At 31.8% G+C, this 26,693-nt stretch overlaps 1 protein-coding gene across 1 annotated transcript in view; it reads right to left on the bottom strand.

Moving 5' to 3' along the window:
- Nucleotides 1–18,394, bottom strand: part of LOC120084117 (tryptophan synthase beta chain 1-like) — a 30,100-nt gene extending 11,706 nt beyond the window's left edge. The window contains 5 exon segments of the mRNA XM_039040016.1: nt 10,919–11,139; nt 14,041–14,164; nt 14,167–14,341; nt 17,730–18,053; nt 18,131–18,394. Of these exon segments, the coding sequence (XP_038895944.1) occupies nt 10,919–11,139; nt 14,041–14,164; nt 14,167–14,341; nt 17,730–18,053; nt 18,131–18,394 (1,108 nt within the window).
- Between the last annotated feature and the right edge of the window lie 8,299 nt (nt 18,395–26,693).

Raw genomic sequence — 26,693 nt, 5'->3', positions numbered from 1 at the left:
GAGTATAAGGTTGAAGTTGAAAACCTATTAGGTAAAATAATTAAAACATTTCAATTCAATTGGGATGGAGAGTACATGGATTTAGAATTCTAGGACTATATGATAGAACATGAAATTCAATTCCAAATTTTAACATCTGGTACACCTCAGTAGAATGGTGTATCAGAGAGGAGAAATAGAACCTTATTAGATATGATTCGTTCTATAATGAGTTATGCTCAACTATCTAACTCGTTTTGGGGGTATGTAGTAGAAACTGTAGTTCACATCTTGAACAATATTTCTTTGAAGAGTGTTTCTGAAACACCTTTTGAGTTATAGAGGAGGCGTAAACCAAGTTTACATTACTTCAGAATCTGGGATTGTCTTATACATATGTAAGTGACAAATCCTAAGAAGTTGGAACCTCGTTCAAGATTATGCCAATTTGATGGTTACCTTGAGGAAACGAAAGGTGGTATGTTTTATGACTCTTAAGAAAATAAGGTGTTTTTATCGAAAAAAGCTACATTTTTAGAGGAAGACCACATGAGAGATCATAAACCACGAAACAAAATAGTATTAAGTGAAGTTATTGAAAAATCAACAAGGGTTGTTGATGCAGCTGGTTCTTCATCAAGAATTAATGAAGAAACCAACATTTCAGGTCAGTCTCATCCTTCTCAATAGTTGAGAGTACCTTGATGCAGTGGGAGCATTGTGATACAACTTACTATTACTTAAGTTTAATTGAAACTCAGGTTGTCATACCAGATGATGGTATTGAGGATCTATTGTTCTATAAACAGGCAATGAATGACGTAGACAAGGACCAATGGGTCAAAGCCACTGACCTTGATGTATTCTATGTACTTCAATTCAGTATGGGAACCTATAGATCCATCTGAAAAGGTCAAACCTATAGGGTATAAATGGATCTATAAAAGAAAGAGAGATGTAGCTGGAAAGATAAAAACTTTCAAAGCTAGACTTTAGCAAAGAGTTATACCCAGAGGGAAGGGTTGACTATGAAGAAGCTTTTTCCCCTGTTACTATGCTTAAGTCTATAAGAATTCTCTTGTCCATAGCCACATATTATGACTATGAGACATGAAAAATGGATGTCAATACTGCTTTTCTGAATGGCAATCTTGAAGAGAATATCTTTATGTCTCAGCCCGAGGGATTCATAGCGTGAGGTCAGAAACAAAAAGTTTGCAATCTGAATCGATCCATTTATAGGTTGAAACAGACATCCATATCTTGGAACATTAGATTTGATACAGTGACCAAATCCTTTGGTTTTGATCAAAACATTATGAACCTTGTATCTATAAGAAAATCATCGACAACAAAGTTGCTTTATTAGTACTCTATGTGGACAATATTCTACTCATTGGGAATAATGTAGGGTACCTTACTGACATTAAGGAATGGTTGGCAACCTAATTCCAAATGAAAGATTTGGGAGAGACGCAGTATATACTTGGGATCCAAATTATTAGAGATCGAAAGAACAAAACGATAGCTCTATCTTAAGCTGTTGGAATTGGTGTCCTAATTCTCCCAGAGTCTCGTTGTTTTGTAAAGATACACATTGTTTAATGAATAAAATAAGTATTATTTAATTCTGAAATTTACTCATATCCAATAAACAAAGCTCCTTGGTTATCTTATGTGAACTTAAGCATGTATATGTGATATACAAGTGGATCATGCCTTAAATGATAACCTAAATAGGTCTGTAGTATAAGGATTAAGGTGGGATACTTGATCCTGGTGACACTACGAATATGGCCCACTTGTAGCGATTTGCAAATGTTGTAAACTACTACAGATGGTAGATCCTGACCATTCATGTGGAGACGTGTGAGTGAGGGTCGTTGATACTAGAGACTTGCATCTCACCTAAAGACCATAAGTGACAACGACCTCAATCCTTGAGTGTTTTGGAACTCTTGCCTTTGAGGGATCTTTTGATTAATATGGGTGAGAGTGGCCGATGCCAACTCCACATGCCTACCTTTTTGGGGGCTTGTCTGATCTAGGAGTTTGGGAACTCAATCCAAAAAATGGAATTCATCCATTTCCTGAAGCAGGGAATAAGTAGATGAAGATTTCTCTTTTAAGGCTGATTCTAGGGCTTGAACATAGTGGCCACAACTTCTCTTTGGAAGAGAAGACTCAATCATTAGTAGGTCTATGACTTATGTTCATTAGAGGAATTAGTGGTACTTAAGAGACAAATGTAACTACAAGAGCATAACAGTTATTGCCCAGCTGTACTTACGAGTGAAGGGTTTCGCACTGCTGATTGGTTAAGATGGACACATATATATATCTGATAAGAAGAGTCAGCTGTCAGTCTTTAGTGGAGTGCCTGGTAGTAAAAGATGGTGGATCCCGTGGCTAAAGAGTTTAGTCAGTTATTCACGTACCATTAGAGCTTCAAGCTACAGGTCCATGAGGTCCCCTTGGTAGCTTAATAGATTCAGTTGATGATCAATTCTTGGTGTTGATTTGAAATGTTCAAATTGACAAGAGGTATTTTGATTATATATGATATAATCGGTATGATGTATGAGATACATCTAGTGGAGGATTGATGTAAATGAGATTACATTAAAATACCATGGAATAGAAAAGAACTATGGTTTATATGTTTCATGAGATGAAATATTAAAATTAATAGGTTATAATATAGTATGATAAGTTGGTTATCATTTATAATTTATAATAATATTATTATTGGATAATTAATTATTTTTCTTTAATAACCAAGTGAATGGGTGGTTATTAGAAATCATGGTAACGTGAGTTTAAAAGGAAAATGGTTTTCCTATTTGAAAAAGAATTTTTACAAACGATTGAAAAGGTTTTGAGTTTTCTCTCTCGCGAAAAAAGAACTCACGGAGCGTCAAGTAAATACGGATTTACTAAATGACGGCTGGGCAAAGCTAAACGATCGTGCAGTGGCGAGCTAAACGATCGTGCATATTTTCTAAACGATCGCATAATTTTGCTAGGCGATTGCTTGCCCTAAGTAAATGATCATGTAGAGTTTGTAGGCGACAGACCGAGCTAAACGATGAAATAAACGACCACATAGCTTTTTTTAGATGATCGCTTAGCTTTATCTAAACGATTGGGCATCGATCTATCGATAGGTCTCCGCCATCTCCCATTTGCCCGCAATCGTGTATGCGAACAGTGTTTCCTCCGTTCATTACCTCATACCAAATCCGAACAGAGCTTACCTCTGGTATTCTCACACCGAGAATACCAAGGTAGCCTTGTTGGTGGTGTCAGACAACTCGACATCGTTGAGGTTTTCTGGAGGCCGTCGTGGTGTTGCGGAGGAGTTCATGGCCAAGGAGATCGTTGAGGACGAGTGCGAAGAGTTCATGCTGTGTTGCGGTCGTGTAGATGAGCGTTCAAGGGTGCTGTTGTTCAAGCTGTCGTGCGCAACGGGGCGTGGAGATGCTTCTGCCATTGTGCGTAAAGTTTTCCCTTTATGCATTTGTATTTATTCATGCTGTATATTTTGTATGAATCGCATAACCGTTTGTTTGAAGTCGACTATAAATGTATTGTCATGTATGATTGTGATTTAGAATAATCTTGTTTTCACTGCTATGAAAATCTCGCTTCTGATTTACTTCAAAAGCAACTTATATGACAAAATGTTGACTCGATATTCGATGCATAACTCTAAGAAAGGTTTATTACCTTTCAGGCACAGGTTCACTTGTCTAAGGAACATTGTCCTAAGACACTCAAGAAGTTGAGGATATGAGACATATTCTCTATGCCTTAGCTGTGGGCAGGCTTAATATATGCTAATGCTCTGCACTAGACAAGACATTTGTTATGCAGTGGAAAGTCTGTAGGTACCAGTCCAATCTAGGGTAAGACTGCTGGGCTGCAGTTAATAACATCCTTAAGTATCTTAGAAGAACGATGGACTATAAGCTGGTGTATGAAGCTAGAAATTTGATCCTTGCAGGATACACTAACTCTGATTTCCAACTAACAAAGATTCTAGGAAATCCACATCAGGATTAGTGTTTACCTTGAACAGATGAGCTATAGTATGGCATAGCATCAAGCAAAGATGCATTGCAGATTCCATTATGGAAGTTGAGTATGTAGCTACTTGTAAAGTAGCAAAGGAACTTGTTTGGCTCAGGAAGTTCCTAAGTGATTTGGAAGTGGTTCCAAATATGAACATACCCATCACCTATGCTGTGACTATAGTGGGGTAGTAGCCAACTCGATAGAACCTCACAGTCATAAAAGAAGAAAGCATATTGAGAGGAAGTATCACATGATATGGGAGATTGTGCAACGAGAAGATGTGGCCGTCACAAAGATTGCCTAAAGAGCACAACATTGCTGATCCATTTATGAAGACTCTCTTGGCTAAAGTGTTCGAAGGTCATCTAGAGAATCTAGGTCTAGGAGACATGTACATTGTATAATCTAAGGCAAGTGGAAGATGTGTAATGGGTATATTGGATGCCCTAGTTTATTTAATTTACCATAATCTTGCCTTTTGGATTCTTATATCATGTACACCCACTTACTAGAGTTTTAGTCAGTGGGAATTTGTTGGTTTTATGCCTTAAAACTCATAGATAGTAAATTTTATTAATTGATCGTTATCAATAAAGAGTTATAGATGTTGATTCAATAAAATGTTATTGTATTGTTTTTCTATTTTGTCTTAATAACCCTAAATCCAATAAACTAACATCCAAGGTTGCCTTATGAGTCTTGAACTGTATGTGGAAACTATTGAATTTGATACCCTAAATCTCGTAGGTTTTTGTAGTTTGTAATTGTACTATATAAACATTTTTTTTATTTAATAAAATATGAGATGCTTTATTTTATTTGACATTTCGTAGCATTAAACCCACAAACCAATAAACTAACATCCAATATTTATCTTCTGAAACTTAAACATGTATGTAGAGACATACAAGTGGATCATATTTAAGTGATAACCTAAATGGTTTGTAGTAGATGGATAAGGTTGGATACATTATCCTTGTGAAAACTACGAGTACGACCTGCTTTGTAGATGTCACAATTATTGTAAAGTGCTATAATGATCTGATCTTGATAATTCATGTAGAGATATGTGAGCAAGAGTATTCTATACAAAGGAGTTTGTATAAGGCCAAACTACAAAAATGACTAGTCTCATTATATAATACCATTCAAAATAGAGACTTACATTTCACCAGGATGACCATAGGTGACATGACCTGAAACCCGAGTGAGTTGTGAACTCCTGCCTATGAAGGCGACCCTTTGAATTGTTTGGGTAAGAGTGGCCAGATTGCCAACTCAACAAGCCTACTATTTAGGGATTCGTCTGATTGGGGAGCTGGGAACACAACTACACAACATGGAATCCATTCCTTCCCCAATGTCAGAGAAAGTACTCCTTTAAGGGCTGATTTGGGGTTTGAACAATGTGAAACACCACACCTTCTCCTAGCCTGAGAGGGTTTGGTCATAGTTGGACTATGACTTATTGTTCATTAGAGGGACCAGGAACTTAAGGAGTTAGATGTAACTACAGGGGCAAAATGGTAATTTTGGCCTAGCTGTACTTACGACCAATTTGTGAAGTGTCATCGCACTGTTGACTGGTTATATCCAATGTATATAGAAATATATTTGTAGTGTGAAGAGTGCAGCTTGTCGGTCTTTAGTGGAGTGCCTGACAGTTAATAGATGTTGAATAAGATAATTAAAAGAGTTTAATTAATATTCAAGTACCTATTAGAGCTTCAAGCTACAGATCTAGGTCTCCTCTGTAGCTCAACACGGATTAAATGAGAATCAATTTTTGGATTAATTTGAATTTGTTCAAATTAATGAGGGAATTATTTATAATGTGATATAATTATATTTAATTTAATTTATATAGATATAATACTATAAATGTATTTGATACGTTATAATATAAAGTTTATTTGTGAGGAAATAAATAAAGGATAAACAAGAAAACTAGCCTCTTCTCTGCCTCCATCAAAATCGACATAAAATTTGACCTAGAGTGAATATATATATATATATATATATATATAGATAGATAGATAGATAGATAGATAGAGAAGAGAGAGAGAGAGAGAAAGAGAGTGTGAAGGAACTATTTTGAGAAGAAGAACCTTGAGCGGAAGCAAGATCGACCAAAAACATTTTTCATTGAATATACATTTTTCAGTAAACAAAGAAATAAGATATGCATTTATTGTTTTTCATTGAATATACATTTTTCAGTAAACAAGAAACAAGAAACAAGATATGCATTTATTTATAAATTACAACATGCAAATGAAAGGGTTTAAGAAACCTCATCTTTGAAGATCTTTCTTCAAGATTTTCCTCGAACAGAACACGAACCACTTGAAGACTTTCTCCAAGAAACAACTCGAACAAGTTCGAACTCGACCATGAAGGTTTCCTCGGTATTCTCAGTGTGAGAACCTAGGAGTGGTGGGCTCTAGCTATTTTGGATTTGAGGAAATTTCGTGGAGAGGAAGAAGGAATTGAACATATTCATCAACAAAATTCAATTCACATTCACAGAACTCTTCTGTCGTTTTCTCTCTGTATAAAAAACGACGTTCTTAAGCATAGAAGAAGAAGAAATATTTTCTTTTTTACACGTCAAATATAACCACCACCCACGGAGAAAAGAAAAGGAAGGAAGTTGTAACTCCCTCCCTTATTATTAAAATAATAATTAATATAAATATAAATATGATAACTAACTCATCATATTATAAATATTTTAAATTATATGTTATATTAAATATAACATATAACCTATAGTTTTAATATTATATCATATACAATATAAGCTATAGTTTCTTTTCTCTATTATATGACATTTAATATAAATCACATTTATATTAAATTTAACAATAATGAATCCAATTCATAGAAACTATATTTGAATCTCATTCAAATATTTATTTCCTCTCATTAAGTTATAATGTATCAAATATATTATAACAATTATATCACATATAATTGAAACAACCTAATTATATCATATGTAATTAAATCTCTCTACTAATTTGAACAATTCAAATTAATCCAAAAACTGATTCTCAATTAATCCTATTGAGCTACCAAGGGGACCTCATGGACCTGTAATTTGAAGCTTGAACGGTACATGAATAATTAATTAAACTCTTTAATTAAATTATTCACCATCCGTTTATTGTCGGGCCCACTAAAAACCAACAATTGCACTCTTCACACTATATATATATTTCTATGTCCATTGGATATAACTAGGGATAGCAATGGGGCCGGGGTGGGGCGGGGATCTTCCCCAACCCTGTCCCGTGGGAATTTTTAATCCCCGTCCCCACCCCATTCCCATTTTGGGGGATCAGGGATTCGGGTCCCGCGGGGAAAATCCCCTTTTTTATTTTATTATTTAAACTTAACTAAAATTAGTATTTACATTGAAGTTGTGATTTTAGGTAATTAAATTAATATTATTGTTAGATATATTTAATTTAGATTAATAATTAAAAAAGTATTTTTAATGTTTTTTATTAGAAAATTTCTTATATTAAAAAATTAAAAAAAACTAATTAAAACAGTAGCTTGAGTTTCTATATAATAGTAATATATATATATATGTTAGTAATTAAAAAAATTGGAGTGGGGCAGGGTTCGGGTTCGGGGTTGGGGATGGGGGGGATCCCCTCCCGTCTCTACCCATCCTCGACTAGGGACCGTATTTAAATCTCCGGTTTGACCCCCAAACCCGGTTAAACTAAGTATTCTCTGCCCCGATTGGGTCAGGGACCTGCGGGGACCTGATCTCGTGGGGAATTTTGTCATTCCTAGATATAACCAATCAACAATCGTAAGTACAGTTAGGCCAAATTACCATTTTGTCCCTGTAGTTACATTTAACTCCTTAAGTACCATTGATCCCTCTAATGAACAATAAATCATAGTCCAACTATGAGTAAACCCCTCTCGGACCAGGAGAGGGTGTGACGCCACATTTGTTCAATACCTAGAATCAGCCCTTAAGTGAGCAATTTATTTACTTACCCTTGCCACGGGAGAAGGAGTGAATTCCATCTTGTGTAGCTGTGTTCCCAACTCCCCAATAAGACGAATCCTCAAATGGTAGGTTTGTTGAGTCGGTGATCTGGCCACTTTCACCCATACAAATAAAAGAACCGCTTTCATAGGCAGAAGTTCACAACTCACTCAGGATTTATATCATGTTAGCTATGGTCATCCTGGTGAAATGTAAGTCTCCATTATGAACGGTGTTATATAATGAGACTAAACATTTCGTGGTCCGGTCTTATACAAACTTCTTTGTGTAGAATATCCCCACTCACATGTTTATGCATGAATGATCAGGATCAGATAATTTGTAGCACTTTACAACAATTGTAACACCCACAAAGCGGGCCATACTCGTAATGTCACCAAGATAAGGTACCCAGCCTTATCCATCTACTACAGACCATTTAGGTTATCACTTAAACATGATCCACTCATATGTCTCTACATACATGTTTAAGTTACAAAGATAATCTCTGATGTTAGTTTATTGGTTTGTGGTTAATGCAACTAAAATATCATATATTTTATAGATTTTGAATAAAATATATATATTTCATTAAATATACAATGAGTTTGTTCAATAATTTACAAACAATAGGACCCTACGAGATTTAGGGCATCAACCCCAACATAGAGTTTGTTGAGCATTGCAACGCTAGGGACAATGTTGCAACACTATTATATGGATGTCCTCGAGCGTTGAGGTAGAGGCACGATGCTATTGTGACGCTTGGTAGTGAAGGAGGTGCGCACGCGGACGCTGAGACATTGGGCTGAGGCAAGTGATGAGCGTTGCGATGCTCATATAAGGGGCATTTTGGTTATTTCTACTCCTTTAAAGCCCAGATGCTCAAATTGCCTCCAAATTTCTTCAAATTAACCCCCATTTGGCTCCAATGCTTGGTTCTACCTCTTAGTTTCTTGATACCTACAAAATAGGATAATTAACATTAAAAATCTACTAATGAGCTTGAGTTAAGTTAAGAATTATAGCTTTTCTTTAGAGTTATCAATGTGCATTTTATACTGATGGTGACTATTAGCACTCCTATCGAGCTGTTACATCCCTGTGTATGTTTCGATGTCCTTATGAGATCGCCTATGCTCATGATATTGGTGACTCTTCGAGGTCACATCCTATGACACCGTGCCTTTGAGTTCGCTTCTTATGTATATGCCTATGTTCAGGATGCACACTTTTATCTCAATAGGAAGGCTAACATGTATACCTAGTGGGTTACTTACTGAGTATTTTTATACTCATCATTTTCTTACATTTTTTTTCAGGTAAAGGAAGGGACAGAACAACGAATGACAAGAAGAATTCGTGATCGAGACTTGGAACTTGACATCGTTTTCGTATATTGTTTTCCTCATATAGTCATGTTTTAGTTTAGGATTCAAACATTTAAATTTTTTATTGTTCTATTTGGTTACTTATTTAATTTCATTTTCAACTAGAGTTAAGGGTACCCCGAACAATGGATTTATGTTCTTCGAGATTTTATATTTAAAATTTATTTTATGAAATTCTTTTGGATTAGTCAGATTTTGTGAAAAAAATCGTTTTGAGATTTATGCATTGCATGTAATAATAGTCCTATACCCATTCTAGAAAGTCGGATCGTTACATGGTAGTCACATATCACATCTAAGGATTTTGATCATATGCTTGATGATTTTCTTTGTAAAGACAACCAATTGTGTGTTCCTAGTGGATGTCTAAGAGGCTTTAATAGTTGAGGCTCATTTCAATAAAATGGCTGTCCACTTTAGCCGTGAAAAGACTTGGAGAAAATCATTAGGTTGTTCATTTAGTAGGAATCTAAGATTTTTATGGACCGAACATAAGATTTTTAAGGAATGAACAAAAGAAACATACGTTTGAAAAGAGAAATGTTACTGCCTTTTGACTTTGGACTGATTAGTGAAGCCAGTAAATATGTATCAATAGGAAAATAACCAAGTTGTTTTTGATTTGTCGCTCTGTAACCTCAAGCACCGGAACCAACTTTACACAAGTATTTACAATAGACATCTAAATATTGTCTTACTTTATAGAAATTGTGATTAAAAATGGTCCATTATTGTCTAATTAAGCCACAATCAAAGTTTCATTAATTAATTATAACAATTTCTATTAACTTCCATCAATTTCCATAATTTTTCTTGCTCATCGATATCGATATTTTCATAAAATTGGAAACTTGATATTTTCATTGATATCGGATATTTCGAACCTTGACTGACTTAGGCATCAAAGGTACCACATGGTGCGAGAATCTCTTATGCAATTCATCTCGGAAAGCGAGATCATACTAAGAGAAGTGGGTTGAAGATCAAGCTCACAAGGGACTCGTAGAGCCAATAAACATTGAATTGGTTTTGAGTGATTAAAAGTGTGTTTTGGAGTGATTTTAAACACAACAAAAGTGATTTTGGCCATTTTAAAATCACTTCCCTACCACCACCTCCGACGATTGTTGTTGGCAAACCTCCGACCACCACCTCTAGCGTACTCCGATCACTACTTCTGATGATCAACACTGGCCAAACTTTGGTCACCACCATTTTAAAACATTAGATATAAATGAAATCTACCTTATATATATTTATATAGAGGTAGAAAAACTCCAACAATAAACTCACACATAAGAATATTGCTTGTAACAGAATATCAAGCCCAATATGCAGAAGGATAACAAAAAGGAAAAATACAAAGTCCAAAATACAAAATATAATAATTCAACAATGAAAAGGAACATTTCTTGTTCGGCTTTGGACCTTCAAAACCAGTGGGCTATGTTTTAACAGTTTATCACCACGACCACCTTGCAGTCGTCAGGCAGAGTGGGGCAAAGCTTGTGAAGATATGCAAAGGCATAAGAAGCCTCCTTTGATAGGTATATGCCTTCCAACTTAATTAGCAGATCGTGAGCTTCCACCGCCTCCGTATCGGCCACCGTGTGAAATTCAACTTTCCCTGTCTCCTTCACAAGCCTCAGCTTTAGCCCTTCTCCTGTGTATTCCACCCTGTGCATTCAATTTCAACATATTCCATCCATAAAAATATCAAACTTCTACTCCAATTAGTTCAAGGATTGATATAATTAAACATAATTGTAATATGGGTACCAAAAATTGGTTAACATATATATTTTAAAATATGTCACACAAATAAATTATTTTTAAATAAAAAATATTTTTGTTTTTTAATTCTAGCACTGTTAGTGTCAACTAAGAACCAAATCAATGTATTGACTTGTATTTCGATTCGAATTATTATCCATTTAGTTCTTAGTTTTTTTTAAAAATTATTTTTCTTCTTTTTTTTTCATTTTTATTTCTGATTTTGTTTTGATTGGAGTATTTTTACTTGTGACTATTATTGTTTTTTATTGATTGAAATTAGACATTTTAGTTTTTTTTGTTAGTTCTTCTCAATAACAACAAACATACGTACATCATAATAATTTATCAACTTTTTAAGCAAAAAATATATATGCGCTATCATGGTTAAAGAAAAATATTTGAGTACATCTTGAGCTACACTCCACTCAAATACTCATTCCCAAATTGCCATATGGTAAGTTTTTAAATTTTTTAATATATTTTTTTCCTTTGTGATTGAAGAGGATATATCAAGACGAGGGTAGCCAGAGCTAGACCCAATTATTACTCATAATAAAAATATTTACAAATATAACAAAATGTCACTAGTATCTATTATCCCTGATAGTCGTGACAAATGAAATTTTGTTATATTTTAAATAATTTGACTCTTTTTCATATATTTTGAAAAACATCCCTTATTTTAAGGGTTATACATCATTAGTTTTGGTCCAATTTTGATAGATATTTTTCAATGAAAAACTGATCCAACAATAATTCTTTCGTTTTCTTCAAAATACGAACAAAAAAGTCTAATTTTATTACTAAAAATATCAAAATAAACCAGCGGATCAATTCGTTTAGTTTTTGTTTACATTCATAGTTACAACCATTTTATAGTATATTAGTGATCAATTTTCCATCACTGGTAAATTATTTTTATAGCCTATCATTGATAGATTTTTATCTCTAGTCCAAAATTTTTCTGTCTATTGTTGAAATTTTTTTTAATAATCTATTATCAATTTGATCATTAATATGTTCATTGATAATAGTTTGTTCTATTATTATTATTATTGATAGACTATTTTTATCATCTATATACTACTTATAACATGTTAATATGGTAGCAGTATATTAGTATTTTTTTTTTTCAATTTTATTGACAGTGTATGACTACAATAAGCCTAAACAAAGAACAATGCAAACAATTACCTGATAGTAAGTAAAATATCATCTATATACCATTTATAATCTATTGTATAGTATATAAACAAACGAACACTGCAAACCTTTTTAATAGAAATTTAAATTAGGGTCATATTTGCAAACACAAATTATTTTAGATTGTGTTAGATTCTCATATATGCCATTGTCTCCCACCGTTTAAATTATAATAACGTACTAACTTAATTCTGAGTGTAATTAAAAAGTTCAAGAAAATAGTTTTAGGTCTTCAAAAAAATTGAAAATATTTACAAGATATAACAAAATTTTAAAACTATCAATGATAGACACTGATAGAAAATATTGATAGAAGTCTATCATATCTATTCTATCTAATTCTAAATTTTATTACATTGTGTAAATATTTTAATTTATTTTCTATATTTAAAAACAATCCTCTTTATTATCTATTTTGGCAATAAGATTTGAAATGTATATAATTAAAGTTTTCGTTTGGAGGCTAGCTGAAAAAGACGTAGAAAGTTTACTAATAATATAGACTTTTAATGTTAATTTATTGATGGAAGAGTAAGATATGAAAAGATTAAAAAGGTAACTTATTTCCAAAATATACAAAATTCTGCAATCACTTCAAATTCTATGTACCCAATCGATAACCATTTAGGTCTCGTTTGCTAACTATTTTATTTTCTTTTTATTTTTAAAAGTTTAGTATATTTTTTTTCTTAATTTCTTATAATAATATGCATATTTATTAAGTACAATGATTGAATTCTTAGCCAAATCTCAAAAATAAAAATTTTGAAAAGCTATTTTTTTTTTTTTAGTTTTCAAAATTTGACTTGGAGGTCAAAGTAGTATATATAGACTTAATTTTGGAAAATAAAAATAAAAAAACCAAATAGTTACCAAACGAGACCTTAGCTTTTTGTTTTTAGTTTTTTTAAAAAATGGCAATTGTAAATATAACAATCAAGCCAAAAGTAATAATAGATATAACACAAAGTAAATAAAAAATTGCAGATATAACAAAATGTAAATTGTGCATCAATAATAGACCATAACAGTAATAGGAGTCTATCGATAGACCATATCATTGGTAGTAGTCTATAGACCGTATAATTGATAGGCTTTCTATATTTGCAAATTTTTTTAAAATGTTGTTTTAGATTTAGTTATCATCACTCAAAATAATATCAATTACAATTCCCCCTTTTAAAAATTAAGTCTACAAACGCCTTTTCCACTTCTAAATTTCTTAGCTTTGTTATCCACTTTTTATCAATGTTTTTCATAAAATAAGCTAAATTTTTAAAATTAAAACATTGTAAGAAATTGAAAGAAAATAAACTTTAATTTTCAAAGACCAAATAGTTATCAAACGGAACGTAAATTATTTTCTTTCACATATTAACAAACAACGAATTAAAGTGGATTTGAAATGCATTATGATTTAAAATCCTTGATAACTTTAAAGTAGATTGGTAATATAATTGGAGCAAAAGATCCAAATCTTTATTATTGACTTCCACTGGTTAGAAAGTGTCAAAGAAGGTGATATAATTAATAAACTATAAAATGCACGAGCATAAGCTTATGAATAGATTTAATTAAGATGGCGGGGGTTTTACTTACTCTTCACCTATGGAATGAGGGGTCAGAATTTGGTGCATTCCAGTAGGAGGCTGCAGGACCCGGATCAACCTCACATCCTGTTGCTGGATGAAGTCATGGAAGACGAGGGGCAAGTCATTTGAGTCCCAGTGCAGCCGAAAACCACGTCTGGTTTGACCCCCCATTCCTCTGGATCAGATGGGCGCGGCCGCGGCCCTACCACCGTGCCATCAAGATAAGTGGTCGTTCCCAGGTTCCCCGTCATCCACTCTTGCCTCGCCCCTGCTAATGCGTTGTTCAAGTTTCCCTCTACTGGTTTCACCTGCCCCCACACTCTCAGAAGGGTTAACTAGGAATGAAAGACTTTTTAGACTCAACCCAATTGTTTGGGTTGTAAATTTTTTTAATCCAAATAATCCTTATTAAAAAATGAATTCAACCCAACTCAACCATGGAATATTTAGGTTTGGTTGGTTCAGGTTAATCGAATCATTTATTTAAAATCGGAAATATGTAAAAATCTAATTTGATTATTTTCATATATTGAATTAAGATTAACAACACAGTTTCAATTTATACGATGAAAATTTTCTTTCTAAGTGCAAAGAAACTACTTCTAAGAGTTGTTAATAATAAATTATTCAAAAAATGTTGAAATTAAATAAAATTAAAATCAATATATGTATAAATAATTGTGTTATAAGTAATAAAAAATATATTTTAAAGTTAATAATAAATTCGGATTGGTTCGGGTTGGTTTGGGTTATATTAGGTGAATTCATGAACCAACCCAACCCATAAATTTTTCATTTATTTGAACCTAATCCAACCCAAATGAGTTGATAACCCAACCCAAACCACACGAGTTGGGTTGGGTTGATCGATTTTTTCGGATCATCAGGTTTTTTGAACCCCTAAGGTTAACTACAATCATACACCTTTTCCGGCCTATATTTTTAAATATGTCAAAAATTTCCTAATCAAATGGTTAAATTCTTAATAGAATTTTTTGTATGAACCATTAGAGTTTAAGCGAAATTATTCAAAATTTTAGTAAAATGAAAAGAATTACCAATCAAATTATTCATATATGTATTCTAAATTTAAATATTTAATTTGAAGATATTCATTATCTTAACCATTAAAAGTAAAGTTTGAAATTTAAATATAATATTTATATAATAATAATAATAATAATAACATTATATTAAATTATTATTAGAAATGAAATTATTATGAACTATATAATTCAAATTGGAAAAAAAAACTTTGGTGTTTATGAAAAGAAAAGGATATTAGAAGAGATTGTTCGAAATTAAAATTTTCAATATATATATTAGAGAAATTACACGATTCATCATTCAATATTTCATTCTCTACTTAATCAATAAAGCAAATATTATATATAATAAAATGTATACCAACATTTTGAACATTTAACTTTAAATGGATTTTGAAATTAATGTGAAATGGGTCCTAAGATATTTGTAACATATATATTGAAAGATGGTTAACTATATTTAATTATAAAGGTCAAACAAGACAAAGACATCTACTATTCTAGTAAAAAAAATCACCAACTTGGAGAAATAATATACATAAATTACAGTAACATATAGAGAAATTACACAGCAAAGAGATGATTAAGGGGAAAAGTCATCTACTATATATTTTAGTCAACTAATAAGATAATATACATTTAATTAATATCTAAACATAGAAAAAATAAAATCTATTTATATCAAATTTGGACTAAAAAATAGTTTTGTAAAATATATAGTTGAAATGTTACTATTTCTTTAAAAAAAATTATTTTTTAGTTTGTGATTATTTTTCCCACAAACTGTTTTGATGTTAAGGATACCACATTAAAAAAATAAAAAAAATAAAAAAAATCATACTTTTTATAAGATAGACTACTTTTCTCTCTTTGTCAATTGATTTTGAGATAGGGCTTCATCAACTTTCAAATAGTCATTGGTATATTAACTTTTTAAAGAATTAATTTCTATTTGATATACAATTATTTGAATTTTATGTTAATGCATGAAATCCTATATAAATTTTTAATTTTGTATATATTACCAAGTTGTTGAATAAATTAAGTTATTTGACTCAAAATCAAAAGTTTAATGAACACAACTTTAAATTTTAGGACCAATAACCTTATAAATTAACATAAAGTTTTATTTTTATTTTTTTAAATCTTTTAACCGAGCTTGTTTTTGTGGGACTAAGTATACTAAATGGTTCGTGACCTTTTAGGAAATTCTTAGTTTGGTCTTTAATCATTTACATATTTTAGTTTTACTCCTAATATATTGAAAATTCTCAATTAGATATAAGCTAAGGCTCAGTTTGGTTTAAAATCTAAAATTAAAAATAAAAATAAAAATAAAAAAAACCCTCAAAATTTAGATTTTTGTTATAGCTTTTAAAATAATTGTTGTAGCTTGTGCTTTTAAAAGACTCAATTTTAGCATGAAATAGAAATAGTGTTAGGTAAATCTCAGTTTTAACCTAAAAAAAGTATATTATATTATTTGGTAAATTAATACTAAATTTTTGTGATTTAATTATCATGATCAAAGCAAAGGTATTAAACAAAGTAGACATATTATTTTAATAATTTTATATTGATGATAAATATCATTATATTTGATTTTGAATGAATATTTAGTATCGAAGTTATTATAAGGTAGTTATTTTAGAATTTTGTAGGCTTTAAATTGAAAATAAATTTATTTGATCAAAGTTAAACAAGAAAGAAAATATATAAAAAATTTGGATCAATCCAAATTTTGTTGATATTAAAGAATATATGTGGCAAAAAGAAAATGAAAAATTTGGAAATTTCTAAATTTAGTTAGAGAAGCAAATTTTTACGAAGTTAAATTCAAAAGCTTGTATGAGTATGATTTTAAATGTATGAGTTAAGTAAAAAGTGATTTTTTATAAATTAATACATATTCCAATTTATCAAACAACTTAAAAGAGCTAAAATTTTTTCAAAATATATTTTTATTGGTGCAGAGGTAATTTCAAATCGGGTCTAGATTCAATTTAGGATTGTCATCGCTTTTAAAATAATTGTGGCTAGTTGTGTTTGTAGCGTGCAATAGAAATAGTTTTTGGTATATTTCAAGTTTAAATTAAAATATAATCTTATTATTTTGTTTGATAAATTGAAACTAAATTTTTGTGATTTAGCTATAATGATACATATATATATATTTGCAAATGTATTGAACAAAGTAGACCTATTATTTAAATTATAAAATGATAAATATCATTATATTTTTTAAATGAATATTACATATCAAACTTAGATAATTATTTTAAAAATTTGTATGCTTTAAATTGAAAATAAATTTGTTTAATCTAAAATATTTGGTAAAAGTGAAAAAAAGAAAATTGTTATAAAAAATATGGATTAATTCAAATTATGTTGATATTAGAGAATATATATGACAAAAAAAGGGCTTATTTGAAAATTTGAAAATTTAGTTATAGAATAAATATCTTAGGGAAGTTGGATTCAAAAACTTGTATGAGTGTGATTTTAGAAGTAGGAGTAAAGTGAGAAGTGATTTTATATAAATTAATAAATAATTAAATTTACAAAACAACTTCATTAGTTAAACGTAAGAGTGAGATAAGATGGAATCAACATTCTTCGTCATTATTTAAACCCAACCATAAATAAATACCTGAGCACCTAAGCAGTTGATTAATTGGACACTTGAAGACTGGTTCTCGATATCATAAGAGGCCATGAAAATGGTGCAATCTAAACCATATTTGGCGCAGGCCACTGCAGTGGTAACGCCGAGCTGGGCATCCCTAATGGCCGCAACCACGCTCTTCCGCCCCATGCGTTTGGCAGTCATAACCTCTGCGATGGCATCAAAATGGTTCATATCGTCTCTTTTTACGTAGATTTCAGGGCCCTTTCCCTCTTCGTTTTTGTAATGCTCTGTCAGCCTCTTTACGTAATACAGCGAAAAGTCCCTCAGCGCCACATCCAACTCCTCCTGCACACACCACACGTGAAAATTTGATCCCTATATCGTACTCCCAAAAGAAAAAGTTGTAATTTTAATCTTGGGACCTGGAATTTGGGATCATTTAAAACCAAGTCCAACTCGGCTGCCTGTTTCCGGAATAGAGACTCGGGATCGAATTCGCCATTTGGTTTCTCATTATTGTTATGAAGCTGCATCTTTATTGCTGGCATAATATTCTTCTTTGTTCCCCAAAAAGTGGCTGATCTTATTGCTTTCCCAAGCTTTACATTTGATCTTGCTATGGCTGTGGCCGCAACTAATTGCTTGGTCACTGCAGCATTGTTCACCATAATGTAAATGCATGCCATTTTTCTCTTTATTACTGTAAGTAGATTGAGAGACAGAGAGACAAAGGGATTTGTGAGAAATGAGGCACATGACTGTAATTTATATAAAGAGGAATATTGTACCGAGTCCAAACTAAATTTTATGACACGTATTTTTGAGAAAGTAGGAAAGGGTTGGAAATTTCATAAGAAATAGTATGAATCTAAGAGGGTCAACATATAGATATAACAATTTTTTAGGGATATAATAAATTGGATTGTTTTGTCCATTGTGTTTGGCATTTCAGTCGGCCATGGCTGAGGTGGTCTCAACGTAAAAGAAAAAGAACCCTCGCCAACCCCTCAACCTCCTATATATAATATATACCCATAATATCTATTACAATTTTGACTTTTCATTGATGCGTAACATTTTTATAACTAGTTGATGTTTATTGCAAAAAAAAATCGTCAATCATAACTTTCTTTTTCATCTCAAAATAAATTATCAATTAAAATGATGCTTTTAAGTTGACGTAATGAATTTTCGGCTTTAATATCTTTGTTGATCTGAGTTTTGTAATTTTTGGTAGATTTTTATTAATCTATAGTTTCTCACATAGTTTTGATGGTTAACCTATCTTATGAGAGACAAAAAATTGTCATTAGATGAGTCTATGTTGACCGGCAAAACCATCATCTAAGGATGTCTTCCTTGACGGACTTTACCCTTTCGTGTTTGGTTGGTTTAAAATATCAGGAATTTTACCGCAGAGACGAAAGGATGATATTTTCTTGAAATTAGAAAAGGGAAATTATTTTCTCTTTCACTTTTTCTATCCGATTTCTTCTTCCTCTCTTACATTTACATAAACCCTAATCTCCATTGTTGTTTGTCCATCTTCCTCCTTCCAGTTGTTGCCACTCACCATTGCTCACCGGAACATTATTGTCAATTTTCTTTTAGGAAAATTAATCACTTCCAAAAAGTCCTACCTTCCTTTCCCTCTATTTTTATTTTTTGAAATTTTGAAACACGAGTGTTATCTAACACCTACTTAAAACATGTATTAGTTTTCCAACATTTATTTTAAAGGCTGCAATAAATTGCTCCCTCCCTTTTTTTCCCATTCCTGAAAACCCTACGGCCAATGTGCTTTCAAAAATAAATCTAGTTTTTAATTGTTGGGAGTTGTGTGCTTTTAGAAATATCCGTTTTTTTTTTTTTTTACCATATATGTAGTGAGAAAATAGAACATTTGACTTTGAAGTTGATAGTACAAATATTATAAGTTATGCTCATTTTGATTTTAAATAACAGATGAAGTAAAATGTTTAATAATTTCAACTTTTAAGTTGGAAAAAAGTAGTGACAATTTTTGGTAAATAAATGCTTAGTTGGTTTAATTTAGTCATTGGAACCAAAGTAGACTTACTATTTCAATTGCTTTTGTATCAATATTTAATCTATAATTTATTATAGAATAATTATTTAAAATTGTATCTCATCTTGTATAAACGACATAAAAGTATAAGAAACATAATTCTTATAAAAATTGAATCAATCAAAATTTTGTGAGAGAATAAATGTGAAAAAATATAGAAGATAATAGGGAAAGATAAATTTGAGATTTATAAATATCACATAAGGTGTTAGAATGTTAGGAAAGTTGAATCTAAAAGTTGGTATTTATCAACTTTTGCACGTTTAAATTCTAATTGGTGCTCTCTGTGCAGAGGAAAAATGACACTTTGGACCAAATCTTCATCCATTGTGACTGTGAATTTGTGGAATAGGATGATAGACACCTTAGGGATTCTTGTCCCCCCTCCAACATACGCTATCAATGGCAGCAACCACTTTCAGAATCTCCGTCTCCATAAACAAAATACTAAAAAAAAGGTGATTACATATAACATGACAGTGGCGATTAGTTGGGTCATTTGAAACGAGAGGAACCTCTTACCATAATTACTTTAAATCTATATTAAATAGATTAATCCTAGGATGATTCATGCCAATTTGTTAAGAATATATACGTACCGAATTCCATTGAAAGATTGATGATGGTTCTAAAGTGACTATTGTCTTCCTCAACCAAAACTTCAAATGTCCTTAGTGGGATCTCTCTCTAGATGAGATTCAAGAAAGATTGAGTGCTTATTGTTTTGGTATATTGGGGACCATAGCCTTAAGGCCTCTTTATATACTAGTTCAATAAGGATTCCCATTAAACCCGAAGAAACCGTGACTCAAGTACCTTTCAGCTAGTTTAGTTTATAACTAACTTTATCTTGTAATGGTCTGTTGGTATGTGTTATAAATACCACTAATCAGAAAACAAAGAAGAGTTTTTTTTTTCATACTTTCTATTTTTCTGTAAAATACAACAAGCTGTATGCAATGTTCAAGAGAAAAAGATAGTGAATCTTCCTATGGACGTAGGCTTATTGGCCGAACCACGTAATTCTGTATGTTTCTTCTTTTTCTCTTTATCTTCTTCTTTCGAGCGGCATCAATCTTTTTGCAAATTACAAAAACACAATCTTGTTATCAAATCATATCGATTTCAGAGTATTGAGTTGAGTCGCGTATCGTTTTCTTCTATCAAGTAACATTGATTCAGAAGTTCTCATCTTCGAGTTGATTTGAGTAAAGATTAATACTCATTGAGTAGAGTCGAGTATCGATCAACATTCATCGTGTTCTATCAAGCAAAGAACAGAAACTCATCGAGGATAGAAGGAAATTTCCATCGAGTATCGAGCAAAAACTTATCGAGTATCGAGTATCTAGCATTGAGGAGTTAACAGAGCATTTCTTAGCCATTTCTTCACCATCCGAGTGTTGATCTTGATTAATTGGGCCTAGAAAAGACTGAATAACCCAACAATTTCTGATATCATAGCATTTGAAGATTATCAAGATCAGCATTCTTGGAGCATAGAGATACTCAAGATAACCGTTCTCGATATTCTTTCAGATCAGTAATGGTTGTTGCTAGATTTGAGATAGAAAAGTTCGATGGAAAGGGTGATTTTGGTCTGTGGAAGGCCAAAATCAAGGCTATTTTTGGACAACAGAGAGCTCATAAAGCCCTTTTAGACCCATCGACTCTGCCATCTATGTTAACAACTCAAGAAAGGGAAGGTATGGAACTTACTTCCTACGGAACTTTAGTTCTTAATCTCAATGATAGCATCTTGAGATAGGTGATCGATCAAGACACGACTTACAAGATGTGGGTCAAGCTAGAAGGTCTCTATGCAACTAAGGATCTCCCCAACAAGATATTTTTACACTTTTAAAATGGATTCTGCTAAACCACTATTAGATAATTTGGATGAGTTTAAAAAGATAGTTTCTGAGTTCAAGAGCCTTGGCAAAAAGATTGCGATGAGAATGAAGCCTTTGTTTTGTTGTGCGCCCAACATTGTGTATGTTTACCGCTCAATGCCCAAGAACGCATGCCTTATCTGCTTAACACACGTGTCTGCCCAGCATCAGGCATCCAGTTGCCGCATGCCATTGCCTACTCGCACACTCGATGCCCAACACTAGGTGTCTAGCTGCTGCACGCCATCACCCAGAGTGTGCGTCCAATGCTCATATGCGTGACCTGCCACCCATCAACCTAACTGTGTGTGTTTCAACCCCCACGCCCTACCTTCGCTGTGCGCCCAGCTACCCATCAACCCACCCATTGGTTTTTCTTGACCATTTGATATTTTGGTGAGTTATTTTGAGTCCATTCAAGGTTTTCTTGGACTTTTGGCTATCAAATGAATAAGTATGGATTCTAAGGTGATTTTAGGAGTTAAATGGAATTTAAGTAAAATATGGTTGCTTATATGAGTTATTTGGGAGTCATTGGAGTTAAGGAATTCCTTAATGAATAACCAAAGTTTTTAATCGGATTCTCAGGCCAAATAGAAATTGGAGTGGCCTATAAACCATTGGGAGCCAGCCATTGACGGTAAGTGACACAAGTTTTTAAAGTAAACCTATTAATGGTTTATGACTATGATTTCTCATGGAAATGAGTTTCTTAACTGAGTATGCTATGATTTTTAGCATGATTTCCATATTTTGAATTCTCATTGTTTTTTCTAAACAATATGCTTATAAAGGAAAGAACTTGATCTTCATGATTTTATGCCTACATATTGTTATGATTTGCTGAAAAATGATGTTAATGGTTTCTGTTAAGCAAGAATTTGTTATATGAATGGATTCTAATGCTTTTGAAGAATAGTTTCAAACCATTAGGCTTTGCACACATGAGAGATTTTGACACTGAATGTATCAAGTTTACTCTAAATTAGCTAAGGCTAACAACGTTGAGTGTATTGAGCTTGGTCTACCTCAACTAAAGTTTTGGATACAGGTTTAATATGATACTATGAATGATGAAAGTATGAGAATGATTTACTATGTTTTTAAGGTTTACTGATCTAATAGATTTTTAAACATGATTTGTGAACTCTGAGTTTATGAAATGCTCATCAAGTCTATAGAAAGATGTGTCAAATCTTGAAATGCTTATAAATGTTTACAAATATTACTGTTTTTAAACTAGTCATTCACTGGGCTTCCAAGCTCACTCTTTTAAATTTTTTTCTCCCCTAAGATAGCGAAGAATTCCAGGTGCCTAGCCTACACAACTCTCTTCTGTAACTGCATTAAGTTATCAGATAGCTCAACTTTTCTTATATTTTTGTACGTATATCGTTTTGGTCTAGTCTGGCATGTAATCATGTTAGTAGGGAATGAGAAATAAATTACTTGGTTGTACTTGTTAGTCTATTTTGTAGGATGTGAGAGAAGTTAGTTCCGTTAGTTTGTATATGTTTGTAAATATCCTTATATGTATCAGTCCATGTATAGATATTGTATGAAGTTCTTGAATTCCTATGAGGCTACGGGTTATAATGTAAATGTATCTATAGATATATCGCTTAACATATTAAGCAGGAAATAGACGAACAGTAAATATCACGAGAGAGTTAATGTTTACTGTCTTCACATCTCTTTTTAGGTTAATAGGGTAATCTGGGAGAGGGTGCGACAATAATTAATAATATTTTTAACCTCAATAGTGATAAGTCCATCACTGAGTAATATAATTGAAAATAGTGTCATATTTGCAAATATTAATTTTAGATTGTCTTAAAGCTACGTTTAGAAAACCCTTCAAAATTTGAAGACAAAAAAGTAATTTTCCATAATTATATATGGAGAGTTTTATTAAAAGAAAAATGCTTGTATCTCCTAGTAGAACCGACTAATTACCCATCAAATTATCCAATTTAAATCTATATTTTCAACCATGTAGCTCAAATATATCCAAAATATTTGAACCCTGAAAAATGAAACTTCAAATTTAAATATAATAGGGCTAGTTACATAAATAGAATTCAAGCATAAAATAATAGAATATGTAATACAAGGATAAAATAATTGAATATATAGAACAAAAAATGGTAAAAGACCAAAAAAGACCCACGCTCAGTCACCATTTTGCACGTCGCTTCCCGATTTCTTAAAATTAAAAGCTATCATGATAACTGCTACCAATGATAGCTTTTAGTTTGAGAAGTGTGCTATTAGTGGCTGTCATCCATAACTGCTATCAATAGCTATCACTAATAGCTGCTATATATGTCCCTTCTTCACACACTTTTGAGATGCTTCATGAAGAAATAATGGAATGTCTGTTAGACTGGAATATTGATCGAAAATTGTCATCTGTAATTGTAGATAATTGTAGTACAAATGACTCCATGGTTAATATGCTTGTTGATAGTTTGTGTGGAAACTTAATATTGGATGGGAGTTTATTTCATATGCGTTGTTGTGCTCATATTCTGAATTTAATTTTGAAAGATGGGTTGGTAGTGGTAGGAGATAGGATCGAAAGAGTATGAAGCAGTGTGTCTTTTTGGGTGCATACACAAAAAAAGAAGAGAAATTTGAGGAAACTGCTCGACAGTTGAATGTTTATGATGGTCAGATGTTGAGTCTTGATTGTTGTACTAGGTGGAATTCTACATATTTTATGTTAGCCACTACATTAAAGTACAAGGCTGTTTTTTATCGATCAAAATAACGAGAACCAAAGTACAGTTGTTTGCCTTTGGATGCAAGATTGGGTATTAGCAAAAGAGATAATGAAAAAACTAAAAATATGTCATCACATGACTGAAATATTTTCTGGATCAAATATCCTACTACTAATCTTTTTTTCCTAAAAAATTGTTAAATTGAATTGACTATTTCTGAGTGGAAGAATTCTGGCATTCAAGAGAATAAGAAATATGACTTCAAAAATATGATTTCAAAGTTTGATAAGTATTGGAAGAAAATTCATGGGTAATGGCCATAAGCTTGCAGTTTTAAATCACATCACAAATTGAAGTTGATTGAGTTTTACTTCCCTAGAATTTTTGGAGATAATTTTTTTTTTGAAGTGGAAAAGGATTAAAAAAATTTGTTACAGATTTGAAATAAATATCAGTTGAAGCATGAAGGTGAACGGTGATGATTATCACTTAAAAATTTAGATGGAACCTCACAGAATATAGAAACTTGATGATTTTAATGATTATGGCTTGTTTTTATACAAATTCCAATAATATGAATTAGAAAGCAGGCAGTTGATGGATATTTGGATGAAATGTCTTACCTCGAACATATGATTTTGACATTTTGAGTTGTGGAAATTGAATGGTGTTCAAGTAATCCAATTTTAACAAAGAAATTGCAAGAGACATATTAGTCATCCGTTATCTAGTGTTTGCATTAGAGTCCCTGCTTTTAGTACTTGTGGTAGGATTGGTAAGCCAAATCATAACAAACTTCATGCCGAAGAGAATAGAGGCTTTGATGTGCAGCGCTTCAAATAATTGGATATGCAACGGAAGTTTTGTAGTTTGTTTATTTTGTTTATCCTACTTTTTAGTATTTAAATCATATTAATAAATATTTTCTTTTGTTACAAATAGTTTGACAATATAAGGTCTAGCACAGGAAAGAAGCAATTGATTAAAGCCATTTATTTTGTGGTCTAACTTTTTTTGTGACATTATTTGTTAATTTCATTTTTAAATGTAGGATGAATAATATCATAACTAAGGATGAGAGACGATGTCAAGAAAAGGAGAAATAATCTTGAATGTGTAAGTCATCCAGTGGAGACAGAAAATGGGCAATTATATATTAAATGTATAAGACATTTGGCTTAGATGTGACTTTCCTTATTCAAACTTTATTTGGAATTTTAAGTTGTAACTTATTTAGTGGGATTTGTTAGCTTTTTAAAGTTTGTGTTTATTTTATAGATTAGACTATTATATTTTGTTTATTTTTTGTGGACTAGTCAAATTTTAAATAAAATCACTTGAATTAAAAAATGGTGAATTCGATAAATTTATTTAATGGATTTGTGAGCTTTTAAATTGTATTTATTTCATAGATTAGTTATTAAATTTTGTTTATTTTTTGTAGACTAATCAAATTTTAATTAAAAAATGGGGAATTTCCATGGGAAACTAGTAGGGAATCCCGTGAAAATGGGAAATGGGGCCGCAGGGATCCCGTTTCCTCGACGGAGAATCCCCACCCCGCCTTCAAATGATGGGGATGGGGGAGAATTTCGCCCATGGGACCAAGGACGGGGGACACCCCCCGCCCCGTCTCGACCCCGTTGCCAACCCAGGCAGGATAGGGACAACTATTCAAGATTATTTCATTTATAGTTTATTTCTTACTATTATGTTTCCAACCATCGAATTTAAGAAACATGGTAATTTATGCGAACCTTTCAGGATATAAATATATACCCAAAACAAAATAGGTAAAAAATTAGGATTAAAATTATATAGCAAATTCATAAGTTATGTGAATATTACACTTTTTTTTTTTTATAAATAACATAAATAAATACGAGGTTCCTAAAATTTAGGAAACCAAATCATGTCTCTAACATATTATTAGTCTTTTATATTAAAAAAAAAAACGTATCATGTATAGGATAAATCTTCCAATTACGTGGATATATACATGTATAGTTGTAGTTAATTTTCTTTGTTTCAAAGATTTGGTTAAAATCATGCCAAATTTTGTTCTTTTTGAAATGCACAAAATCAATAATTATTATATATTTTTACCAATAATTTCAATATTGTATTATGTTGAACATAGTAAAATACACTTCAATTAATTTTCATAAATACAATATCAAATAAAAATATTTTTGTTCTAAAAATCTGAAAAGTTCAATATTTTTAATATTTAGGATAATATCTATTGTCTATTAAAAAAGTGTATTTATTTTAAATG

This window comes from Benincasa hispida, chromosome 8, assembly GCF_009727055.1.
Source record: "Benincasa hispida cultivar B227 chromosome 8, ASM972705v1, whole genome shotgun sequence".
NCBI classification, from domain to species: domain Eukaryota; kingdom Viridiplantae; phylum Streptophyta; class Magnoliopsida; order Cucurbitales; family Cucurbitaceae; genus Benincasa; species Benincasa hispida.
Note: the sequence above shows the minus strand (reverse complement) of the source record. Positions and strands in the feature narration are given on the sequence as shown.